This window comes from Vipera ursinii (genome assembly GCF_947247035.1).
Source record: "Vipera ursinii genome assembly, chromosome: 3".
Taxonomy (NCBI): Eukaryota; Metazoa; Chordata; class Lepidosauria; order Squamata; family Viperidae; genus Vipera; species Vipera ursinii.
In genome coordinates, this window is record NC_139516.1 from 186,283,783 (window position 1) to 186,302,981 (window position 19,199).

Below are 19,199 nucleotides of genomic sequence, written 5' to 3' on the forward strand. Positions count from 1 at the left end.
CTGGCAGCAACCGAGGGCTGAGCGCGCGCTCCCTCCCTCCCTCCCTCCCTCCCTCCCTCGGACGCCGCGGCTCGTCCTGGTCGCCTTGCGAATCGGGACTCGGCCAAGGGGCGGGGCGGGGGTTTCGCCGGCAACGGGAGGAAGAGCCGCCAGCAGCTGCCGCCCTCCCTCCTCGCATCCCGGCATAGTCGGCAAAGGAAGGTCCAGAGCGAAGCATGGATGGCGCGGAGAGCCCGGACGCAGCTCCTGCCTCCTCTTCCCCCCGGGAGCCCCGCTCTGCCCTGACCATGACCAAGGGGCTCTCCATCTTCCTGGATGTAAGCGCGGCGGGTCCCTCGCCTTCCCCTTTTCGGGCTTTGATCTGCTGCGTCCTTGGGCGTCAGCGAAGTTCGACCCTTTTCTCTTGCGAACGGGATGGAGGTCGGCCAATGGGGGGGGTGAAGGGGTGGGAGGGCATCCCTTCCTTCCTTTTTTTTTAAAAAAAAATTATTACTATTGCAAACATGTAACAGGTTGGGCTTGTGCTCCTCTCGGTGTGCGGAAGCCTCAACCTGTTGACTCTTTGCCCACCCCAAATCGATGTGCGGCAAGAATTCCCTGATCTTAAGGAGATTATCCTGTCAAATGATGCTAATGCCTAGATCGCAGTTATCCGATATGAGCCCTATGAAGAGTCCTCCAGATTAAATCCCTCTAGCTGAATGCTAAACGACCTGAGGCACAAATCACAGGTTCTGGACCGTTGCAAATATATTAAGCTATTCTATATAAGAAAAACAGATTTAGATTTAACAGTTTTTCCATGCTGTCTTATTAGACATTTAAAAGCACAACCAAGAAAAGGGAAAGTATTTTTTTTTCTCATGCTTCGTAGTAAAATGCCAGCTTACTAGTTCTTCTATTCAGATTTTATAAAAAAATGCCACATTTTTTTTAAAAAAATAATGTAAGTATTTAAAATTTGATATTTACAAAATTAGTCACAATGATTCTGTATGACAGGAGTGGTTCAATTTGCTCTAATATCAATGGAAAAGCAAAAGAGTTGGTTCTTCAGGATGGGAAATTTAGAAAAGGTGTTGTGAATTTTAGACAACCTGGTGCTTCCTTAGGATGGTCTCAAATGATAATGATAAATCTGATGGTCTACAACTTAGATCAGTGCACGATTGATGGGCATTATGTACCCACTTTATTTTGTGTGATAAGCAATAATAGGAAAAGGGCTTCTGGTCTTTGGGGCAGGTGAAATGTGGTTTTTAAAATCAGCTGAGCCATAGGATGATTTTAGTTCCTTTCTTATCTCTCTGATTAATATGTTTCATTAAATTAGCATGGTGAAAAATAAAAGGAAGATATTAATGTACAACAATTGGAACTCCTGGAACAAAAGCAAAATATAATTGTCATAAATGATAGAATAACAATTTGTTAGGACCATGTTTGATTTAAAAATAAAGAGAAAATGTTAACCTTTCAAACTAATTAGTGAATTATTGTTGGATCTAATAGTTCCTACGGAAAATAAAAAACTATGCAATAAACATAGAATTTAGTATTTAAATGGATTATGTTTCATTTCAATATATGGGTGATTTTTCAACTTCCAATGGCTGTATACATACAAAATGTTAAAACATCAGTAAAAATCACAAGTCTTGTTTAAAGCAATTTTGTTATAATGTTATTATAAGCAGGCAAAAAATAATCTTGGTACAGAAGTAGCAACATATTATATTTAAAAACTTCATGTATCAAGTATCAAATAAAACATTTTAATTTTTATTTACAAATTTCAGTATGTATTTTTTCTTTCCAAATTGAAATGCTTTTAGATTATTAGAAGCTCTTGATAGGTTTGCATTTGGAAGGTACAATTGTACAATTGTACAAATATATTAAATCCTAAACACTGTTTTATGTCTTCTATTAAATACCATTCTTTGTTGGACAATAATGCCGCTGGGGGGGGCGAAAGCCCTAATAAGCAGGCATATACATAGAATGAAGGCTACTGCTAAGCTTGTAAGCCGCCCTGAGTCTTCGGAGAAGGGCGGGATATAAATGGAATTAAAATAAAAATAAATAAATCCTATATATCAGTAGTCTTAATATTCTGAAGTCACATATTAAAATATGTGATAGTATGAGAAGTGCGAATATCTGGTTAAAATTCATCATACATATTCAGTGTCACAGGTGATTCCAGTCCTCATATAGATAAATCCTCAAATACTGAATAGCTATAAATTTGGACACTGTTTCATGAAAATGGGTCAACAAAGTTTGGGGATTCTACCTACCAGAATTCCATCCATGCAATTAAATGGTGCAATTACAAATGTCTATTTCATTGTGGATTTACACATGATTTACACATTTACACTGATAATTCAGATCCTTGCTGAGATGTATGGATGCACTGTGGATCAACCTTTCCAACACCAGTCTTTTTTTGTAAAATGTTCCCAGAATACCACAAAGAAGTAGAACATCAAATGAGAACACCTATTCAGTGTCCCCTGTAATTGTCTTCAGCCAGTCTGATACATCATCCCACAATTGATTAGAAAGCCTGACAGAAGTGAATTGTTTTACCTGGCACCAAATACAAGGGCAATCTTGGCATCTAATCAATTGCAAATGTGCACCACCTATGGGTCTAAAGAAAATACTATCCCTAAAAGCACCTTTCTTCAAAAGTATAGTCTGTACTGTCTATTGTAGTACTGTACTGTCTGTACTGGGATCATAATTAAAAAGCCTTTTTAAAAAATCCTTTAAAACATTGCTATGTTTACCAAAGTATGTGTATCCTTGTAAGTATTACAATATTTCTTTGTTGATATATACTGGTTTATTCCCTCTTAGATTCTGAGAAGAGCAGATAAAAATGGTAAGTCCAATCATTTGCTTTCCTTTCTCAGAACATAATAAAACAGTGAGGGATTTGGAGAAACATTTAGTTTGATTGCTCTGTTTTCTTGGGAGAGGTAGTGACTGGTGAACTTGTCACTTCAAAATTACTTGGCTGAGGGAGCTTGATCTATCATCACTGGCAACTTTAAGATGTGTGGACTTCGATTCCCATGCTAGCTGGAGAATTCTGAGAGCTGAAATCCACACATGTTAAAGTTGCAAGGTTGAGAAACACTGATCTAGATGGTATTGGTTATGGGAATCCACAGGAGACTGTGGGCAAGGGATGCTATGCTTGCTATGGCATCATCATGCAAATGATACAAATTACATAATTCAGGTGTGCAATCATGTCATGCTACATGCAACATCATTGTAGCTTACATTGGCCATCTATGGTGCCATCTCTGTGGAGATCATCTGACTTGTTGGAATATATGGTTGAACAGGAATTATAAATCTATCCAAAGCTTTTTACATATACAAGCTTGTTTACACATCATGTGAAGCCAGGGCTGAACCATTATTTGCTGAATAAATAACAGTGCGGAGTCCATACATCATGAGAAACATTGTTTATACTCTACAGTGGTTAGGCTTACCCACACACTAAATGAAAACAAAACAAACCATTTAAATCCTTGACCTAAACTATTGCTATGTATCATTCTGGCAGCAGTATGCAACTAGATTACTAGGTCAAGGACCATAAATAGCCCAGTCATGGGCTGGACAGAGAAGTCTTTCCCTCTGACACACCAGTGTTTCTTGTAGTCTTACACACAACATTTATACTTAGGCAGGGCTCTCCCTAGGGATTTACATATGTTCTAGAGGTATTTAATCATTGTTATGCCACTTAAACAATAATGAGAGGTTTTATGTCACCACAGTGATGGCCAGAAGGGAAACAGCTTTAATATGAAAATGGGAAAAGCTCTGGTTGTAATTTCCCCCCCTCAGATATAAGTATTACAAATTCCCTGTGATGCCAGGAAAAGGCACAGCTGCTCTGAAGAATTCCAGTCAGGTGCTACATGCTTTGAAACCTCTTTTTCAAACTATTTCCAGTGTCTTCCCACTTCACTGCAACATATGAGCAAAACCTTTGCTTTCTAAGAAAAGCATTTCTTAAAGCAGAAAAGATTTCATAGCTGGAAATGCAAATCTGGAACTGTGGAGCAACAGGTGTGCAGACCTTCCAGCAGCACTCTGAAAAACAAGGCACTAAAAATCCAATAATAAAAACTGATGAAAAACTGAGGAGGGATGGTTGAGAATACCTGATGTTAGTATCATTCATAATATGCCAGGAAGAACAGCTGTGAACCAAATAATCAAAAAACAAAAAAGCAAATGAGGCAGAATGGATGAAACCCTAAATAAAATGAATATGAGATTCCTGTTCTTGAACAGATTTTTAGTTGTTGTAAAACAATTGGGGACAACAAAATCTGACCTGCTGTTTTAAATATAGAACTAGCCCAGTTTCACACAGCTCTGTCGAAGAAGCTGATGGGATGATCCCATCTCCATGGCAAAAGCCAATTCTACTTTCTCATCCAAAGAGAAAAAATATACAATATATTCATTCTTTACTTCAAATTATTAGCATTGTGCGCTTTTTCAGATGTTTGAGAATTCCCCCCTTACATGGAATTACATTCAGAATGTATAAGCTGCATTTAGATTTTATTACTAATTACTAAAATTACTTTTATTAGGTAAAAATGGTAGTTTAATCTTAGGGCTTTTCCAGTTATTCTTTTTTACTGTAATATTTTTACCAACTATCATTTTACCACAAAAACAGCTGCAACATTATTTGAAGATGATTTCAAAACAAGTTACAAATTTGTTCAAGAAAATGTTTCTTCTTCATTTACATCATGGGTTTTACTATTCATTATCTGGTTGAAATATCAGATGTTTAAAGTAAAATTGATAGCACTGTTCTATACAGTCTATTGAGAGTTATAGCCACCTGGATTCAGTAGAACATAGGTCAATGAGTAAAGGATTCTACTAGATGATGATGGTGATGATGATGATGATGATGATGGAAGGGACCCTGGCGGTCATCTAGTCCAACCCCCTGCTCAGGCAGGAAACCCTATACCATTTCAGACAAGTGGCTGTCCAGTCTCTTCTTAAAGCTTGTAAGCCGCCCTGAGTCTTCGGAGAAGGGCGGGATATAAATAGATTAAAATAAAATAAAATAAATAATAAAAACTTCCAATGTTGGAGCATTCACAACTTCACAACTGTAGTCTTATTGGTAGAATGTATCCAGTCAACATCTCCAAGATGAGGTTACAATATCATGATCCAAGTCCTTCCCTTTCTGCACTTATGTGCAACATCAGGAATGTATGAAAGGAGTTTGGATTGTGAAATTATGTTCCCCCCCCCACTGCAAATTTTAATACTTACGTGCATTGACATTATTTGACTGTAGCCATCTTTTGCAATCTGTATTCCCTCAAAACGTCTGGACTTGAATTATCCACAACAGTCATGCTGGTTGGCAGATAAATAACCAGTATGAAGGAGCAGAATACTGCATTGGTTTCAGTTGGGCATTAATTTCTCATTAGCTGAATTCACAATTACATTTTATAGCAACAGGATTATTAGAAATTAAAAGCCTTGTGTATTTTCTGATACAATGTACCTAGATGACTTAAAATTCTACAGATAATCCTTGTTTAGTGACCAAATTGGGACCAACAACATGGAAGTTAAGAAGTTGCTAAGTGACTGGGCTTAATATCTTACTTCAGGTTTCCTTTACTTTACAGACCTGTGAGGGTCATACAGTAAATGCAAGGATTTGCATTTATAAAAATATAATTTTAAAAAAATAAAAAAAAATGTTTTTTCATCACCATCGTAACTGTGAATAGTGCTAAAGGAGTCAATCACTAAAGGAGGACTATCTGTATGAGCATCAGTATAAAGAAATCTTCTTCCCTTCCAGAAATCTTCTTACTCTAGCTGTACTTAAAATTAAAGAGCTAGGATCCAGCTGTTATATGATAGCCTGATGAAAAAGCTGAGAGAATCATTGATGCATAATTATCACATAAAACAAATATCATGTTACTTGCTCAGAACAGGTTTCTATGGCTACTTGAGGAGATGCTAATGAAATATTTTAGAAAACAGATAGCTAAGCCTATGAAAGTTAGTAAAAGCACTGTTGCAAAGGAAATGGATATAATGTTGAGCTATCTTTCAGTGTACCTGAAGTAAATGCCATTTCAGAAAAGATCTCTGTTCATGTACAGCAAAGCCTGGATTTTTAGTTTTCACTGAAATTGGATTTTACTTTCACTGTGGCACTCATTTAAGAAAAATGGGTCCAAAATCTCTTAGTAGACAAATATTTAGCACTGATGATGCAACAAATATCAGTGGAATTTATTCCTGTGTAATAGGGCTAGCAGAACTAGCCCTACTCCACAGGAATCAAGCTATGGGGTGCTCTATCACTGCAGGTTTTCCAGAAGAGACTGGATAATTTGCTTGAATGGTGTAGTAGGGTCTCCTGCCTGAGCAGGGCTTTGGATTAGAAGACTTTCAAGGTCCCTTCCAACATATTATTCTACGTTCTATATTCTATGTCCTAATAGTCACATAGTTTTTTTAAAAAAAAACTATGTGACTATTGGATAGTAGCAATGAAATAGATGTTATCCCAAGATTCCTACTCTACAATAAGATCCTTTTGGACAAAGATGGAACATTATCTTATGGTTGGCCAATCTTTGGAATTATACTGATAGTTTCTAGGGACCAAAGATTATTGGCTGATAAATTTTATGATTCAAAAACATTAAGCAATATATTATTTTAAAATAACTCTCTCCTAATAACCTATGGTGGGAGACCTCTGTCTGACGTGTATTATTACTTTAGTTTTCCATTTTTAAAGGTAATCTATAGAGGAAGCTCAAGCTTTTTCTGAGAGAAGGCTATTACTCCTATTTCTGGAAACATGAAAAACTAAGTCCAAGGAAATTGCTATCTGCCCCTTTAGTAATCTTCCCTCCCAATTTTTAAAAGTTCACCTTTATGAAAGTGCAGCAACAAAAGGAAGAAGGACTGATAAGGAGCTATTCAGGCCTAGGATGCAGTGAACAGAACAGAATATCTTTGTAATAGTCACTGTGCAGAAAATATGCAGTTATGTAGCAGAATTTACAGGGTTAATTAAATTAGGAAGATATTAAAATGATTGTAAGGCGGAGCAATAAAATACAGTGGCTAGAGTACTAAAGGATTAAATATTGAAAATTAATTGCTGCACTATATAACTATTTTGCAAAGGGATAAAAGAATAACCTATTTAGTTATAATATACTGTGGAAAAATAGAGTGAGGAACATAAGGCTCTTCAAATGTTGCTGAACTGTCAATAAAAGGGAAAAAGTCTGAGATGAGGTCAATTGCTGATGACCTCCTGGATAAGTTTAAGTAGATTTCTTAGCAACATGACCAAAGTGTTTTCTTAGCCTTCTTTGTTTTTCTTATTACTTCCCAATTTACCCTAAAGCCTTGGATTACATTATGGTCTGCTGTTGAAATTGTTCAAGATACAGTATCTTAGGTCCTGCCTTCTGTTATAAATTACTAATAAAAAGGTAAAGGTAAAGGTTCCCCCGCACATGCATGCTAGTCGTTTCCAACTCTAGGGGCGGTGCTCAACTCCGTTTCAAAGCCGAAGAGCCAGCGCTTGTCCGAGGACGTCTCCGTGGTCATGTGGCCGGCATGACTAGACGCCAAAGGTGCATGGAACGCTGTTACCTTCCCACCGTAGTGGTCCCTATTTTTCTACTTGCATTTTTACGTGCTTTCGAACTGCTAGGTTGGCAGAAGCTGGGACGAGTAACAGGCGCTCACTCTGCTACACGGCACTCGGGACTCGACCCGCCAAACTGCCGACCTTCTGATCGACAAGCTCAGCGTCCTAACCCACTGAGCCACCGCGTCCCTAAAATTACTAATAGCTCTAGCCAAAATGGCTACCAGAATTTCATTCTGAGAATTGGAAGGCCTTGGGTTCTGATAAAGCTTCCATTGTCACTAAAATGCCTTAAAATTATTCTCTGCTCAAAGCAGCTTTACTTGTCTAGCTGCTAATATCCCTCTGAGAAAATTGAATGTCATTTTTGCATATCTTTTTTTCTGTGACAATGCCATGATAAGGTTTAACATATATAACAAGGCATGGGGAAATAAGAGAAAAAATGAACTTCTCATTTTCTCTGTCAAGGGATAGTCAAGTAAAATATTTTTCAGGAGTAATCTTAGCCCTGGATAATAAATGACAGTCATATTTATATTTTGTAATAGGTAAGATAGCTGTTTGCACTCTTAAGCTGATTTGACCACTAAGACAAATGGTGAAAAATACTGTGCACAAGGGGGAGGCTCTTCACAGGCTATCCTTATGTCTATTCCCCATGTGATCTACAGTGAGCTTTGCAATAATCAGGGATGGGGGTCCCAAGGACAATGGGACTTGTGTGCTCTATAAAAAAACTTTCATCTTTACAGTAATCATGAAAAGTCTGTAAGAACATGAAAAACCGAATTTCACTGAACCACAAAAATGATCATCTGTAGTCATAAGAAGCACATTTTTCTAATATAATAGTGTATTATATCTATGTATGAGAGAGAGAGAGATTTTCATTTTATGCAGAAATTTATAAACTAGAAAAATTACAGCCTGTGGTGCTTCCTTTTAAAAAGTCATGATCTTCACATTGGTTGGAGTAAAATGTCTCTAGGTGGGCAAATCTTTCTCTGATTTCAGATGATGGCAAATTGTCCTTTGATGAATTTAAGACCTACTTTGCGGATGGAATTCTGAGCATAGAGGACCTTCACCAGCTGTTTCAGAAGATTGACATACACAACACAGAGTAGGTAGCATTGATTTTAAAATAATTCAAAATCTCAAGGCAAGGCCATTTTCTTGTATGGATTTGTCAGGTAAACTTACTGCTTTATAAATAATGTACGAAATGAATGTGTGTATGAACAGCCTCATCCATAATCTACAAACTTTGAATGTTTCTAAGGATGCAGGCTACAGTAGTGGGGTGGGTGGAGTAGAGAAGTTATCCATACTCTTTGAGTAACAGTGGATTGTTTTCTATTGTCATATAAATGTTGAGAAAGTGCCTTTTCCCTTTTTATTTCCATTTGTTATAATGCCATTCTGTCACCATTATGGGACAAATAGTAAAAAATGTTTTAAAAATGCTATTGTGCATAGGGAAAATAAATCCCTTCCAAAACTGTCTATGAAGATTCTCAATCATCCAGGTTATGGCTGTCCCAAAGGTGCTTTTTAAAAGACAACTAGACTTTCTTGAGTTTTTCCTTGAAAACATTTCACTTCTTATCCAAGAAGAACTAAAGAAACTTCTTGGATGAGAAGTGAAACACTTTCAAGGGAAAAGAAAGAAAGTCCAGTTGCTTTTTAAAAAGCATCTTTGGGATCCTCCCAAAATTGTAAAGCTGCTCCTATATAAACTTCCCTGACCCCATTAATTCAAAAGGTGAAGGAAATGGGCCTACAAATTCTATTGGATTCAAAGAAGAATGTTATGCATACATACACATGCTTTCCTTGTGCATGTGCATTTAAATATAATTTAGAGATACCTCTATACCAGACATGTCAAACTCGCGACGTCACGTGACGTCGCGCGACATATCGGAACTTTTTCCCCATTGCCGGCAATGGGGTGGGCGCGGTTTCTTCGTGATGCGTCCAGCCCGCGGGCTGGCAGTTTGACACCCCTGCTCTATACAAAAAACTCTGTGCTTATTTGCATTGCATTCCATACAGGAATCCTAATGCCTACAAACTCTCATTTTATGCTATCCAGTGGGAAACAATCATAGCCATTTGTTGTCCTGCAGTTATATTAACAGATGACATGATGTTATCTGGATTTGGATTTAGCTTACAAATCTAATATGCCAGCCAAATAAGCATGTCTTCCAAGTTACCAACTCAGAGTTTGAATCATATTCTGTGATTAAAATACCGGTATCTCACCATGTGGTGGAGCCTTTATTAAGCTAAGTACTGAAGGGTTCCTAGATTTAGGCTTTAGAAATTCAAATGATGATTAGATGGTAACATTATGATGTTCTGTGGTGAACATTAACTCTTTGTTCCCATTAGTGGTGGTAGAGATTTTTGTGGCTAGATCTGAAAGCCTTAAAGTTAAGCAGGCTTTGTGTTTGGACTTTGCAGGTAGTTACTGTGAATATCTGATGGGATTATTTCTGCTTTGGTGTTTGCATTTGGTGCAGCTGCTATAATCTCACAAGTCTTGACAGGTAGAAACAAAAAGCCATGGCAACCCATTTAAGGTCAAAATCCAGGGGAGAGCTTTGTCAATCACAAGACTAACATGATAATTGCAGGTTTAACATTTAACATTTTCAGAAATGCAAATCAGAAAACTCATGTTGGATCCCCTTTTTTGCTAGAGGTGATCTCAACATCAATCTCTTTGACAATCTGGAGCTTGCCTGATATCTGCCACCTTCCCCATCTGTAGCAATTACTATATTAATAGCAACTGTGCCTTCAAGCCTCCTTGCCCCAGATTGTGAGCAGCAGTGATGGAATTCAAATATGTCAACAACTGGTTCTCTGTGTGGATGCCGCTTCCGGTAATCCATTCTGGGCCTGGGCAACAAAAAATAAACTACCGGTTCTGCCAAAATGGTGCGAACTGGCTGAATCCCACCACTGGTGAGTAGGCCCTGTGTCTCTTTCATACCAAATCAGGCTCAAGGCTGCTTTGGGGGTAGAAGTGGTTGCTTTAGGAATGGATCCACTTTCCTGTGGTTGATTCCAGGAATCCTGAGCTTGCAAAGGCACAGGTTGAGCAAGCTAAACTAATGTTCTTCTTTTACCAGAAGGAGTTCAGCTTCAACCTTCAGTTAAAATAGGAAGTGTTAATACAACTTTATAATGCCTTGGTAAGACCACACTTGGAATATTGCATCCAGTTTTGGTTGCCATGATATAAAAAAGATCTTGAGTCTCTAGAAAGAGTGCAGAGAAGAACAACAAAGATGATTAGGGAACAGGAGGCTAAAACATATGAAAAACGGTTGCAGGAATTCGGTATGTATTTCTAGTTTAATGAGAAGGACTGAGGTGACATGATAGCAGTGTTCCAATATTTGAGGGGCTACCACAAGGAAGAGTGGTCAATCTCCAAAGCACCTGAAGGCAGGACAAGAAGCAATGGATGGAAACTAATCAAGGGGAAAAATGTCATAGAACTATGGAGAAATGTCCTGACAGAACAATCAGTGGAACAATTTGCCTCCAGAAATTGTGGGTGCTCCAACACTGGAGATTTTTAAGAAGAGATTGGATAACCATTTGTCTGAAATGGTATTCCTGCTTAAGCAGGGGATTGGATTAGAAGACCTCCAAAATCCCTTCCAACTCTGTTATTCTGTTATCTATTAACACAAAGCAGACCCAGAAGAAGATGGAGAAGCAACGTCAAAGACAAAAACTTTTGGTGTAAGAGTTTGTTTCTACACTGATAAAGAGTCATGAAACTATAATTCAAATAGCCAACTGCCAGTTTCTCTCTTATGAGTGAAAACCAGTCCTCCATCTCACCAGAGCATGGAGAGGCTGCTACAAAGAAAATAGAAAAGTCTCCACCCTAATATACACAAAATATAATGATTCTAAATGGAAAATAGCTCACTGCTGCAAGTTGTATAACGTCTTCCTTTTCCTGCCAATAAATCTTGCTTAAAAGTATTCTGAGATATGGTAGAAAGAAGCACTTCTGTTTTAGGCAACTGTCCAAAAGCCTGACTCTTTTCAAATTTCCTTATCCCATCGCAGAAGCTTCTTTTGAGTTTTAACAAACCTCTTTTGTAAATCCTGTAAGGAGTCACTGTCCAGGACATATTGGATTGTCATTTGTATTTTGATTTTAATTGTCATATCCATTTTATAATCCACATTTTTCATTTTCCAGCATTTCAACATTTTCTTTATATTTTAAATTTTCTACAACAGATAAGGCTTGTTCCAGCTCTTTATTCTGTAGGTCCTGTAGAAAGAGACAGGTATTCTCTTTCAAATTTGTCATTTTGGTAAAGACAAAATAGAGTCTTTGAAATACTTTTTATGCTGCAAGGCAGCAAATTAAATTTATAGGTGCATCTTTTATTTGAGAAAGTTTCTTGTCATTATATTGCTTTGCCATTTTCAACTATTCCATTTTGCATTTAATCGTAAAGCTTATTTCAAATTTGCTATTCAAGGTTGAAAAACTAGAACATTTGAGCTGCAATTGAGCTGCGTATTTAATTTGAAATAAATAAATTATATGTAAACTTTAATCATGCAAATCAACATAATAGAAATTGATAATAATCTAAAAACTTACACTTAAATTATTAGTTGGTGTACAAACCTAATTAAAAGAAGTTGACAGAATTCATGAAATAGCAATGCATTTTCTATATTATGTCTTTTTCTTGCAGCAACTTGGAAACTGAAGAACTATTTGGTAAGTAGTTCTTTTTTAATTAAAATTAAAGAAATTCATCACTTCCAGGAGGAGAGAGGAAACTAGTGAGTCTGAATCAGGACAGTTGAGTTTGTTTCACTGTTAGTGCCTAAGAAGTAATTTAATTAAAAGCAAGTCATAAATGCAATGACAAGGTTGAAAAATGGTAAGACTACAGGAGTTGATATGTGCACAGTGGTTTTATCTTAGGGGGTCTTCAGATCAAATTTTTGTTCTTCAGGTCATTGAGCAACATACAAATGTGAGAAAGTTTATTGTAGAGTTCTTCACTAAAAATTGTGTTGGTTGGGGACAGGAATATGCCTGTATCTCTTTACATAGGCAATACTGCATTATTATATTAAATATCTTGCTCATAGTGTTTTAATATAAAAATCTTGGAAAGATATCTTCCCCTGATTTCCCTAACTAACTTTTATTATAATTTTTGAAGCAAGCATATAAACCGCCCATCTGCCCTCTTTCTCTTTCCTAAACTACACTCTGACATTCTTTCTTTGCTTATTCCTCTTCTTCTTCCTTCTTTCTTTTGCTACTGCTAAAATAAAACCAGAACAAAGTACATTCAGAGGGATTTACCAATTTTACCCAGTATTAAGGTCTTAATAAACTACTATCCTAAAGGGTTTGGGTGATCAAGCTTATGCTTCTCTCTCCCCCCCTCCCACACACACCATTTTGATTTTTCGATCTTTCCACTTTTTGATTCTGTATTTCTATCTATTTTAGAATATTTTTCCCAGCATCTGGGAGCTTATGAAAGCGTCCTATCTGCTTTGGAAGATCTCAATGTAGCCATACTGAAGGCAATGGATACTACAAAGAAAGTAGGGTTCCTTATACTATTTTTCCAACTGTATGATGTAATAGGGGCTTGTATTGCTTAAGTATATAAGAATTTGCTCTGTGAATAAAGAATTGCTATATTTGCTTAGATGGAGGACAAAGTGTCATCAATCCCAGTTCCACCAGCTCTTTCAAGCTTATTTGAAATATTTCTGGAGCCTGGGCATAGAAAGTTAAATTAACACATACACCCATCCTCTGCACTACGTGCTATACCAGTGTATTTTTTTTCCTCCACTGTTTCCTCTAAACTGTAGCCAGTGGTGCATGGAAAATACTAAATAATATTGAGATTAATATGTCAAGTGATACATTTTTCTGCCTTGAATAAAATGAATTCACATTTTTGATCACTTCAAATACTAAACTCTATTTTGAGTGGGGCGCTCAGCGCAGATGGAGAATGGGCCATTTATTTACATGATCTCTGCATACAGTCCTAGCCCCCATCAGTATATGTAATTATCAGAGAAGAAGACAGTCCAACAATATTGGAAGGGCCTACTACTGAAATGGTAAGCAGGAGGAATGTGGAAGTTATTATTTATGGAATAAAATGAAACATTATGCTTTCTGAATAAAATTTTTAGGAAGATATCCAATATCCCACTTTTCTGTACTTTACTGGAAGAATGCATGTGTCAACGCTGCTAACATCGAATGTTATTGCTTGACAAGAGATGAAGAAGTAGCTATTTCATATGTAAAACCTGTGTATTGCTTTAAGACTTATGTATTATTTTACTTTAAAAATTGTGGGGAGGGAAGAGTAGGAATGCACTTTCAAGGCCATTTGTCTCTCTAAAGAAGATATGGTTTTGGCGGAGAAGGGAAACTGATTCTTTAAATTAATTGGAGAATATGATTAATGACAAAATTAGACAGGTGGAGAATTGTGTTTTAATATATTGTGCAAGGCGTGGAGATTTCAGATTCCAGCTTCCTTCGAGCAAGCATTTGCTGGTGTATTAGGCTAATAAAGGACTTTTAAGGTAAACAATGCCTCAGAGTCACTTGAAAAGCCCATAGTTGGAAACTTGACAACATGCTTTTCATGAAAAATGTCCCAGGCTCAGTTTCTAGTTTACTCAAAACAGAACTGAAGGAACATTCGTAGAGCCATAACTAATCAATAAGTCTATAATGAGCTATTGCGGTGGCCAATCTTTTTTAGCAATGTAACATTTGTCTCCTTTGCTCATGTAATCACAGCTTCTTGCAAGGCCAGGTAGAAGAAACACTTTTACAGACACTCTCCTCTGTGACTGAACTCATTAATTCACATCTGTGCCTTGAAAGAAATATCATGTTGCGCTGGGTTGTGTACAGTCAGATCAAGAAAAAATGTCAATCCTCTTAGTGGGGAAACTGAAGTCTCTAAAACAATTTTATCCAACTTGGCATGTTAGAATATAGCCCCAATCAGTATGCCTCTTGACTGACATATTTTCTTGAAAAGGTCTCAATTAAGCCATGGAATAGAACTTTCATTTTAGTATCCACAGTAACTAGGTAGAGCAGGAGCAGAAAGAAAAAGAGTCTGAAGCTGATCAATCTCTGTATTTCAACAGGTTAAACAAATAGATATTTATTGATTAGATTATTATATTCCATGGTACATTCACATTCTCAAATTATATGTATTTTGTATAAGAACAGTTCATCAGATTAAGAAACTGGGTTGTTAAATTAATTTTTCAGTACAAAAGAGGACAGAAATGAGCTCACCTAATTTAAAACCCCATAGAGCCGTGACTGACATGAACAGATATTGAAAAAGCTTAATCTGCCTGGCCTGGGTCTAGGCTAAACTGTAAAAGGGGAAGCAATTTTGACTAGTATTTTGTGTGAATCTAGCAACTGGGACTTACACAGCCAACTACATTTAAGCAAATTGTGGTTCACTGAGATATATGAATGCAGTATCAAGCTAGGTAGCTAAGCAACTCTATCAATTTCTCCAAATAAATCCTTATAATTTCTCCCCACAAAGATTATCCCTAAATTTGAAAGCATCTAGATTCCTCAAACATATGAATCAAGCCAAGAGAAGCTTCAAATGTGCACTTTGCTTCAAAGTATATCATATAGTATCTTACCTCTAATTGGCAGAGTAATCACACTTCTTTACCCATCAACTAATCTTGAAGGTGAAGGTGAAGGTTCCCCCGCACTTGCGTGCTAGTCGTTTCCGACTCTAGGGGCCGGTGCTCATCTCCGTTTCAAAGCCGAAGAGCCAGCGCTTGTCCGAGGACGTCTCCATGGTCATGTGGCCGGCATGACTAGACGCCAAAGGCGCACGGAACGCTGTTACCTTCCCACCGGAGTGGTCCCTATTTTTCTACTTGCATTTTTACGTGCTTTAGAACTGCTAGGTTGGCAGAAGCTGGGACGGGTAACAGGCGCTCACTCTGCTACGCGGCACTCGGGATTCGACCCGCCAAACTGCCGACCTTCTGATCGACAAGCTCAGCGTCCTAACCCACTGAGTAAAATATATTTTTGGAATCTAGCTTGATTTAGGTAATGAAGACTGCTAGCTGAATGCTTAATTTTCTTAAATTTTAAAAGTAAAAAGATTAAGAGATAATACTGTTTAACTATCACAAAAAGAACACAATAATTAGTCTTAACCCTTTTTTAAAATTTGTCCAGAGCAATGTTTTTCAAATTTGACAACATAAGGTGGGTGGACTTCAACTCTCAGAATTTCTCAGCCAGCAAGTCCACCCATCTTGAAGCTACCATGTTTGAAAGACTACTTTAATAAAATAAGGTAGCTTTAAATCCAATTCCCTTTCTGATTGAATTATTTGGAAATTCTCTTTTTTCCCCCTCAAAATTCCACTTTAATCAGAAGTTGGAAGAGATTGTGACAACATTTAATGCCCTCTTTCCAAGTATATTTTCTTTCTCCTTTTTACCTGGAGTTCCACCTACAGTTTCCTAAAACTACAGTAGCCATTTTGGAGGAAGAGAAGTTGGGGCAAAACTGCGTTCTGCTTATATGTAGAAGCCCACATGACAGAAAAAGTCAAGTCAAGATATTTGCAATTTGCCTGGCCTGTAATTGACAGGCTGGACCAATGTGTCCATGTTATTTCCCAGCACTTTTAAACCAATTGTTGTTTGCCATGCTATGTGAATTAGTGGTTCCGAAATAGAACAAGTTGAATATATCAACATCTCAGAGAATGCCTTCCTGAACATGAAAAATACTCATAGGAGTTTTTCTTCTTCTTCTTTGAAAACAAACAAAGCCTAGGAAAAAATTGGAAGAAAAACACAATACTTTGAAGTATTCTGTTTTTCTTCAAATCTCTTCAAAGGCTTTGTTTGAATAGAACATTTCAAAGTTGTCTCACATTTGATTGTGAGTATCTATGGAGATTCTCAGTCATACAGGTCAAAGTTGTCCCAAAGATGCTTACTGGATGAGAAGCGAAACATCTTCAAAGAAAAACAAGAAAGTCCAGTTGCCTCGTGAAAAAGCATTTTTGGGATTTGACTGTGAGGTTGTTTTTTATTAGCAACTTACAAATGACTAAAACTCTCACCAAGACAGGTTGAATTGTACTCTATTTTCTCCAGATGTTCACAAGAACCTTGAAATGAAAAATCTACAAACTTCCAGTCTCATCTCCTTGGCACATTCAGCACTTGTTTTCATCTTGTCATTTTTGTGTGGCTAAAGTGTTGTTTTCACTTTCAAAGGAAGGAATCAGACAGCTAAGGATAACTGGCAAAATCATGTTTGAAGAGTGTTTTGCTATTGCTTTACGGAGCACAGCATGCAAGGCAAGGGAGAGACAGGCCCATGGAAGTCCTTGTATTTGTAATAGTGTGTCTGAAGAAAGAAAGGTATTGGGAATAAGTGTAGCATATAAATCTCATTACTTCTATCCTGGAGGAAAATTGCTATGAGTCGCTTCTGTTGCAAAGTAGAACTGTGATTAGATTAACAATTGGTCTAAGATTTTTCCTGCATCTTTGTCAGCTTAAAATTTGCCTGATCAAAGAAATGAAAAGATTAATTTACCACAGCAGTGTCTTAAAATTGGAATGCTTCATCCTTCAAAATAATTGAGGCATCTCATTATTTCTCTCTCCCTTTTTTGGTTATTTTATCTATTATCCTTTATAAATCTGCCAGCCACACTAAGTTGCTTTCTCTATCTGGCAGAGTTCTTACACTGCCAATTGCAGTTCTGTTTACTGTGTCTGTGATAATAAATACAGGAAAAATAAAGAGCAAAGAATGTGGTCCTATTGGGAATCCACTGGGAAGCACTATCTTTTGCAGGTGTAGACCAGAGCAAACATCCCCAATGTGCTGTCTCCCTAATATGACCAATTTATAGGGAAGGTGCCATTTTTAGATAAAGATTAATGGAACAATGAACAGCATTGACACAGGATATTTCACTACCTGAAATGGAGTCCCTTTCATCTTTGGATAGGAGCAATGGTTTTAGTCATCTTGCATCAATACTCCAATCCAAACCTATTCCTATCCACTAGATCAGATGTCCCCAACCTTTTGGGCACCAGAGACTGGTTATGTGGTGAGAGGTTTTTCCCGAGGACCAGAGGGGTGTGTGGTTTTGTGTGCTGCCTGCATCCCACAGATGGGGCTTTGCTTGTTTGTGCAACCCGGTACCCAGTACCAGTCCATGGACCAGAGGTTGGGGACTAGATAACAGTGAAGGTAATTTGTAATTATATATTATATAAAATGTCACTGTAAAGGTCCCTTGCAGTGTTATGTCCCAAAGGTGCTTTTCATGAGGCAACTGGACTTTGTTTTTCTCTGAAGAACAGCTGAAGAAGCTTCTTGGCTGAGAAGCGAAACGTCTTCGAAGATTAAAAAAGGAAGTCCAGTTGCCTCGTGAAAAAGCACCTTTGGGACAACCACGACTGAGATTCTCCATAGACTTTCCAGTGCTACACTACTTAACTCTCTTACAATTAGGATTAATTCCTAAAATATCTGTTTTATAACCATCTTGTTGAAAGAGGCAATTTATAACAGGTTTCTTGCAGTCTGCATAACCAACAGCAAAAACCAAATACTTGGTACTCATTATTTGAATGAAAATAATGATAAGTTATTAAATGTGTATGTCACCCAATTCTAAGCAGCTCTATATTATTATTAAAGTGATGTATAGTTATTTCAAGGTAGTTAACATTAACCAAAATACAGGCAGTGGTGGGATTCAGCTAGTTCACACCAGTTCAGCAAAAACAGTAGCTAATTTTTTGTTGCCCAGGCCCAGAATGGACTTCCGCAAGTGGCATCCACATAGAGAACCGGTTGTTCACATATCTGAATCCCACCACTGAATACAGGTATACTACGAAGCAATTAATCTAATGTCTATTTCCAGATATCTCACTCATCCATAGCTTCCAAGTGTTCTACAGAACATTTAGGATTTGAATAGCTTTCTAAAGTCTAGAAAGTTTGGGGTGTTTTGGAAGGCAAGATGTTCTAAAGGGCAAGGATGGCAAAAAGAAGATATATGATAGGCCCCTCACTCCATCACTTCATGAGAAATGGATAAAGTTCACAGGCTTTCTTTTAAAGATTCGGGAGGCTGGCTAAACAGAAGGTAAGAACTTGTAAGGTCCCAGGTTCAGAAACTGTTAGAAAACAGAAGTAACCTTCAAATCCTGGGAAGGCAGACAGTATTAAGAAGAGACTTAAGTGATTCCTCCTTGACTCACTAGAATATAACAGGGAGGGGAGGAGAAACACAATCAAATTTGCAAGATTGTGTAATTATACCCTACAACAAATACCTAAAAACTTTTATAATTATT

At 37.4% G+C, this 19,199-nt stretch overlaps 1 protein-coding gene across 1 annotated transcript in view; it reads left to right on the forward strand.

Moving 5' to 3' along the window:
• Positions 1-215: 215 nt before the first annotated feature.
• NECAB1 (N-terminal EF-hand calcium binding protein 1) overlaps positions 216-19,199 on the forward strand; it is a gene marked incomplete at both ends in the record, with an annotated part of 39,576 nt that continues 20,592 nt past the window's right edge. The window contains 5 exons of the mRNA XM_083358181.1: positions 216-317; positions 2,872-2,896; positions 8,744-8,852; positions 12,481-12,506; positions 13,257-13,354. Coding sequence (XP_083214307.1) covers positions 216-317; positions 2,872-2,896; positions 8,744-8,852; positions 12,481-12,506; positions 13,257-13,354 — 360 coding nt within the window. The remainder of the gene's footprint in view (positions 318-2,871; positions 2,897-8,743; positions 8,853-12,480; positions 12,507-13,256; positions 13,355-19,199) is intronic.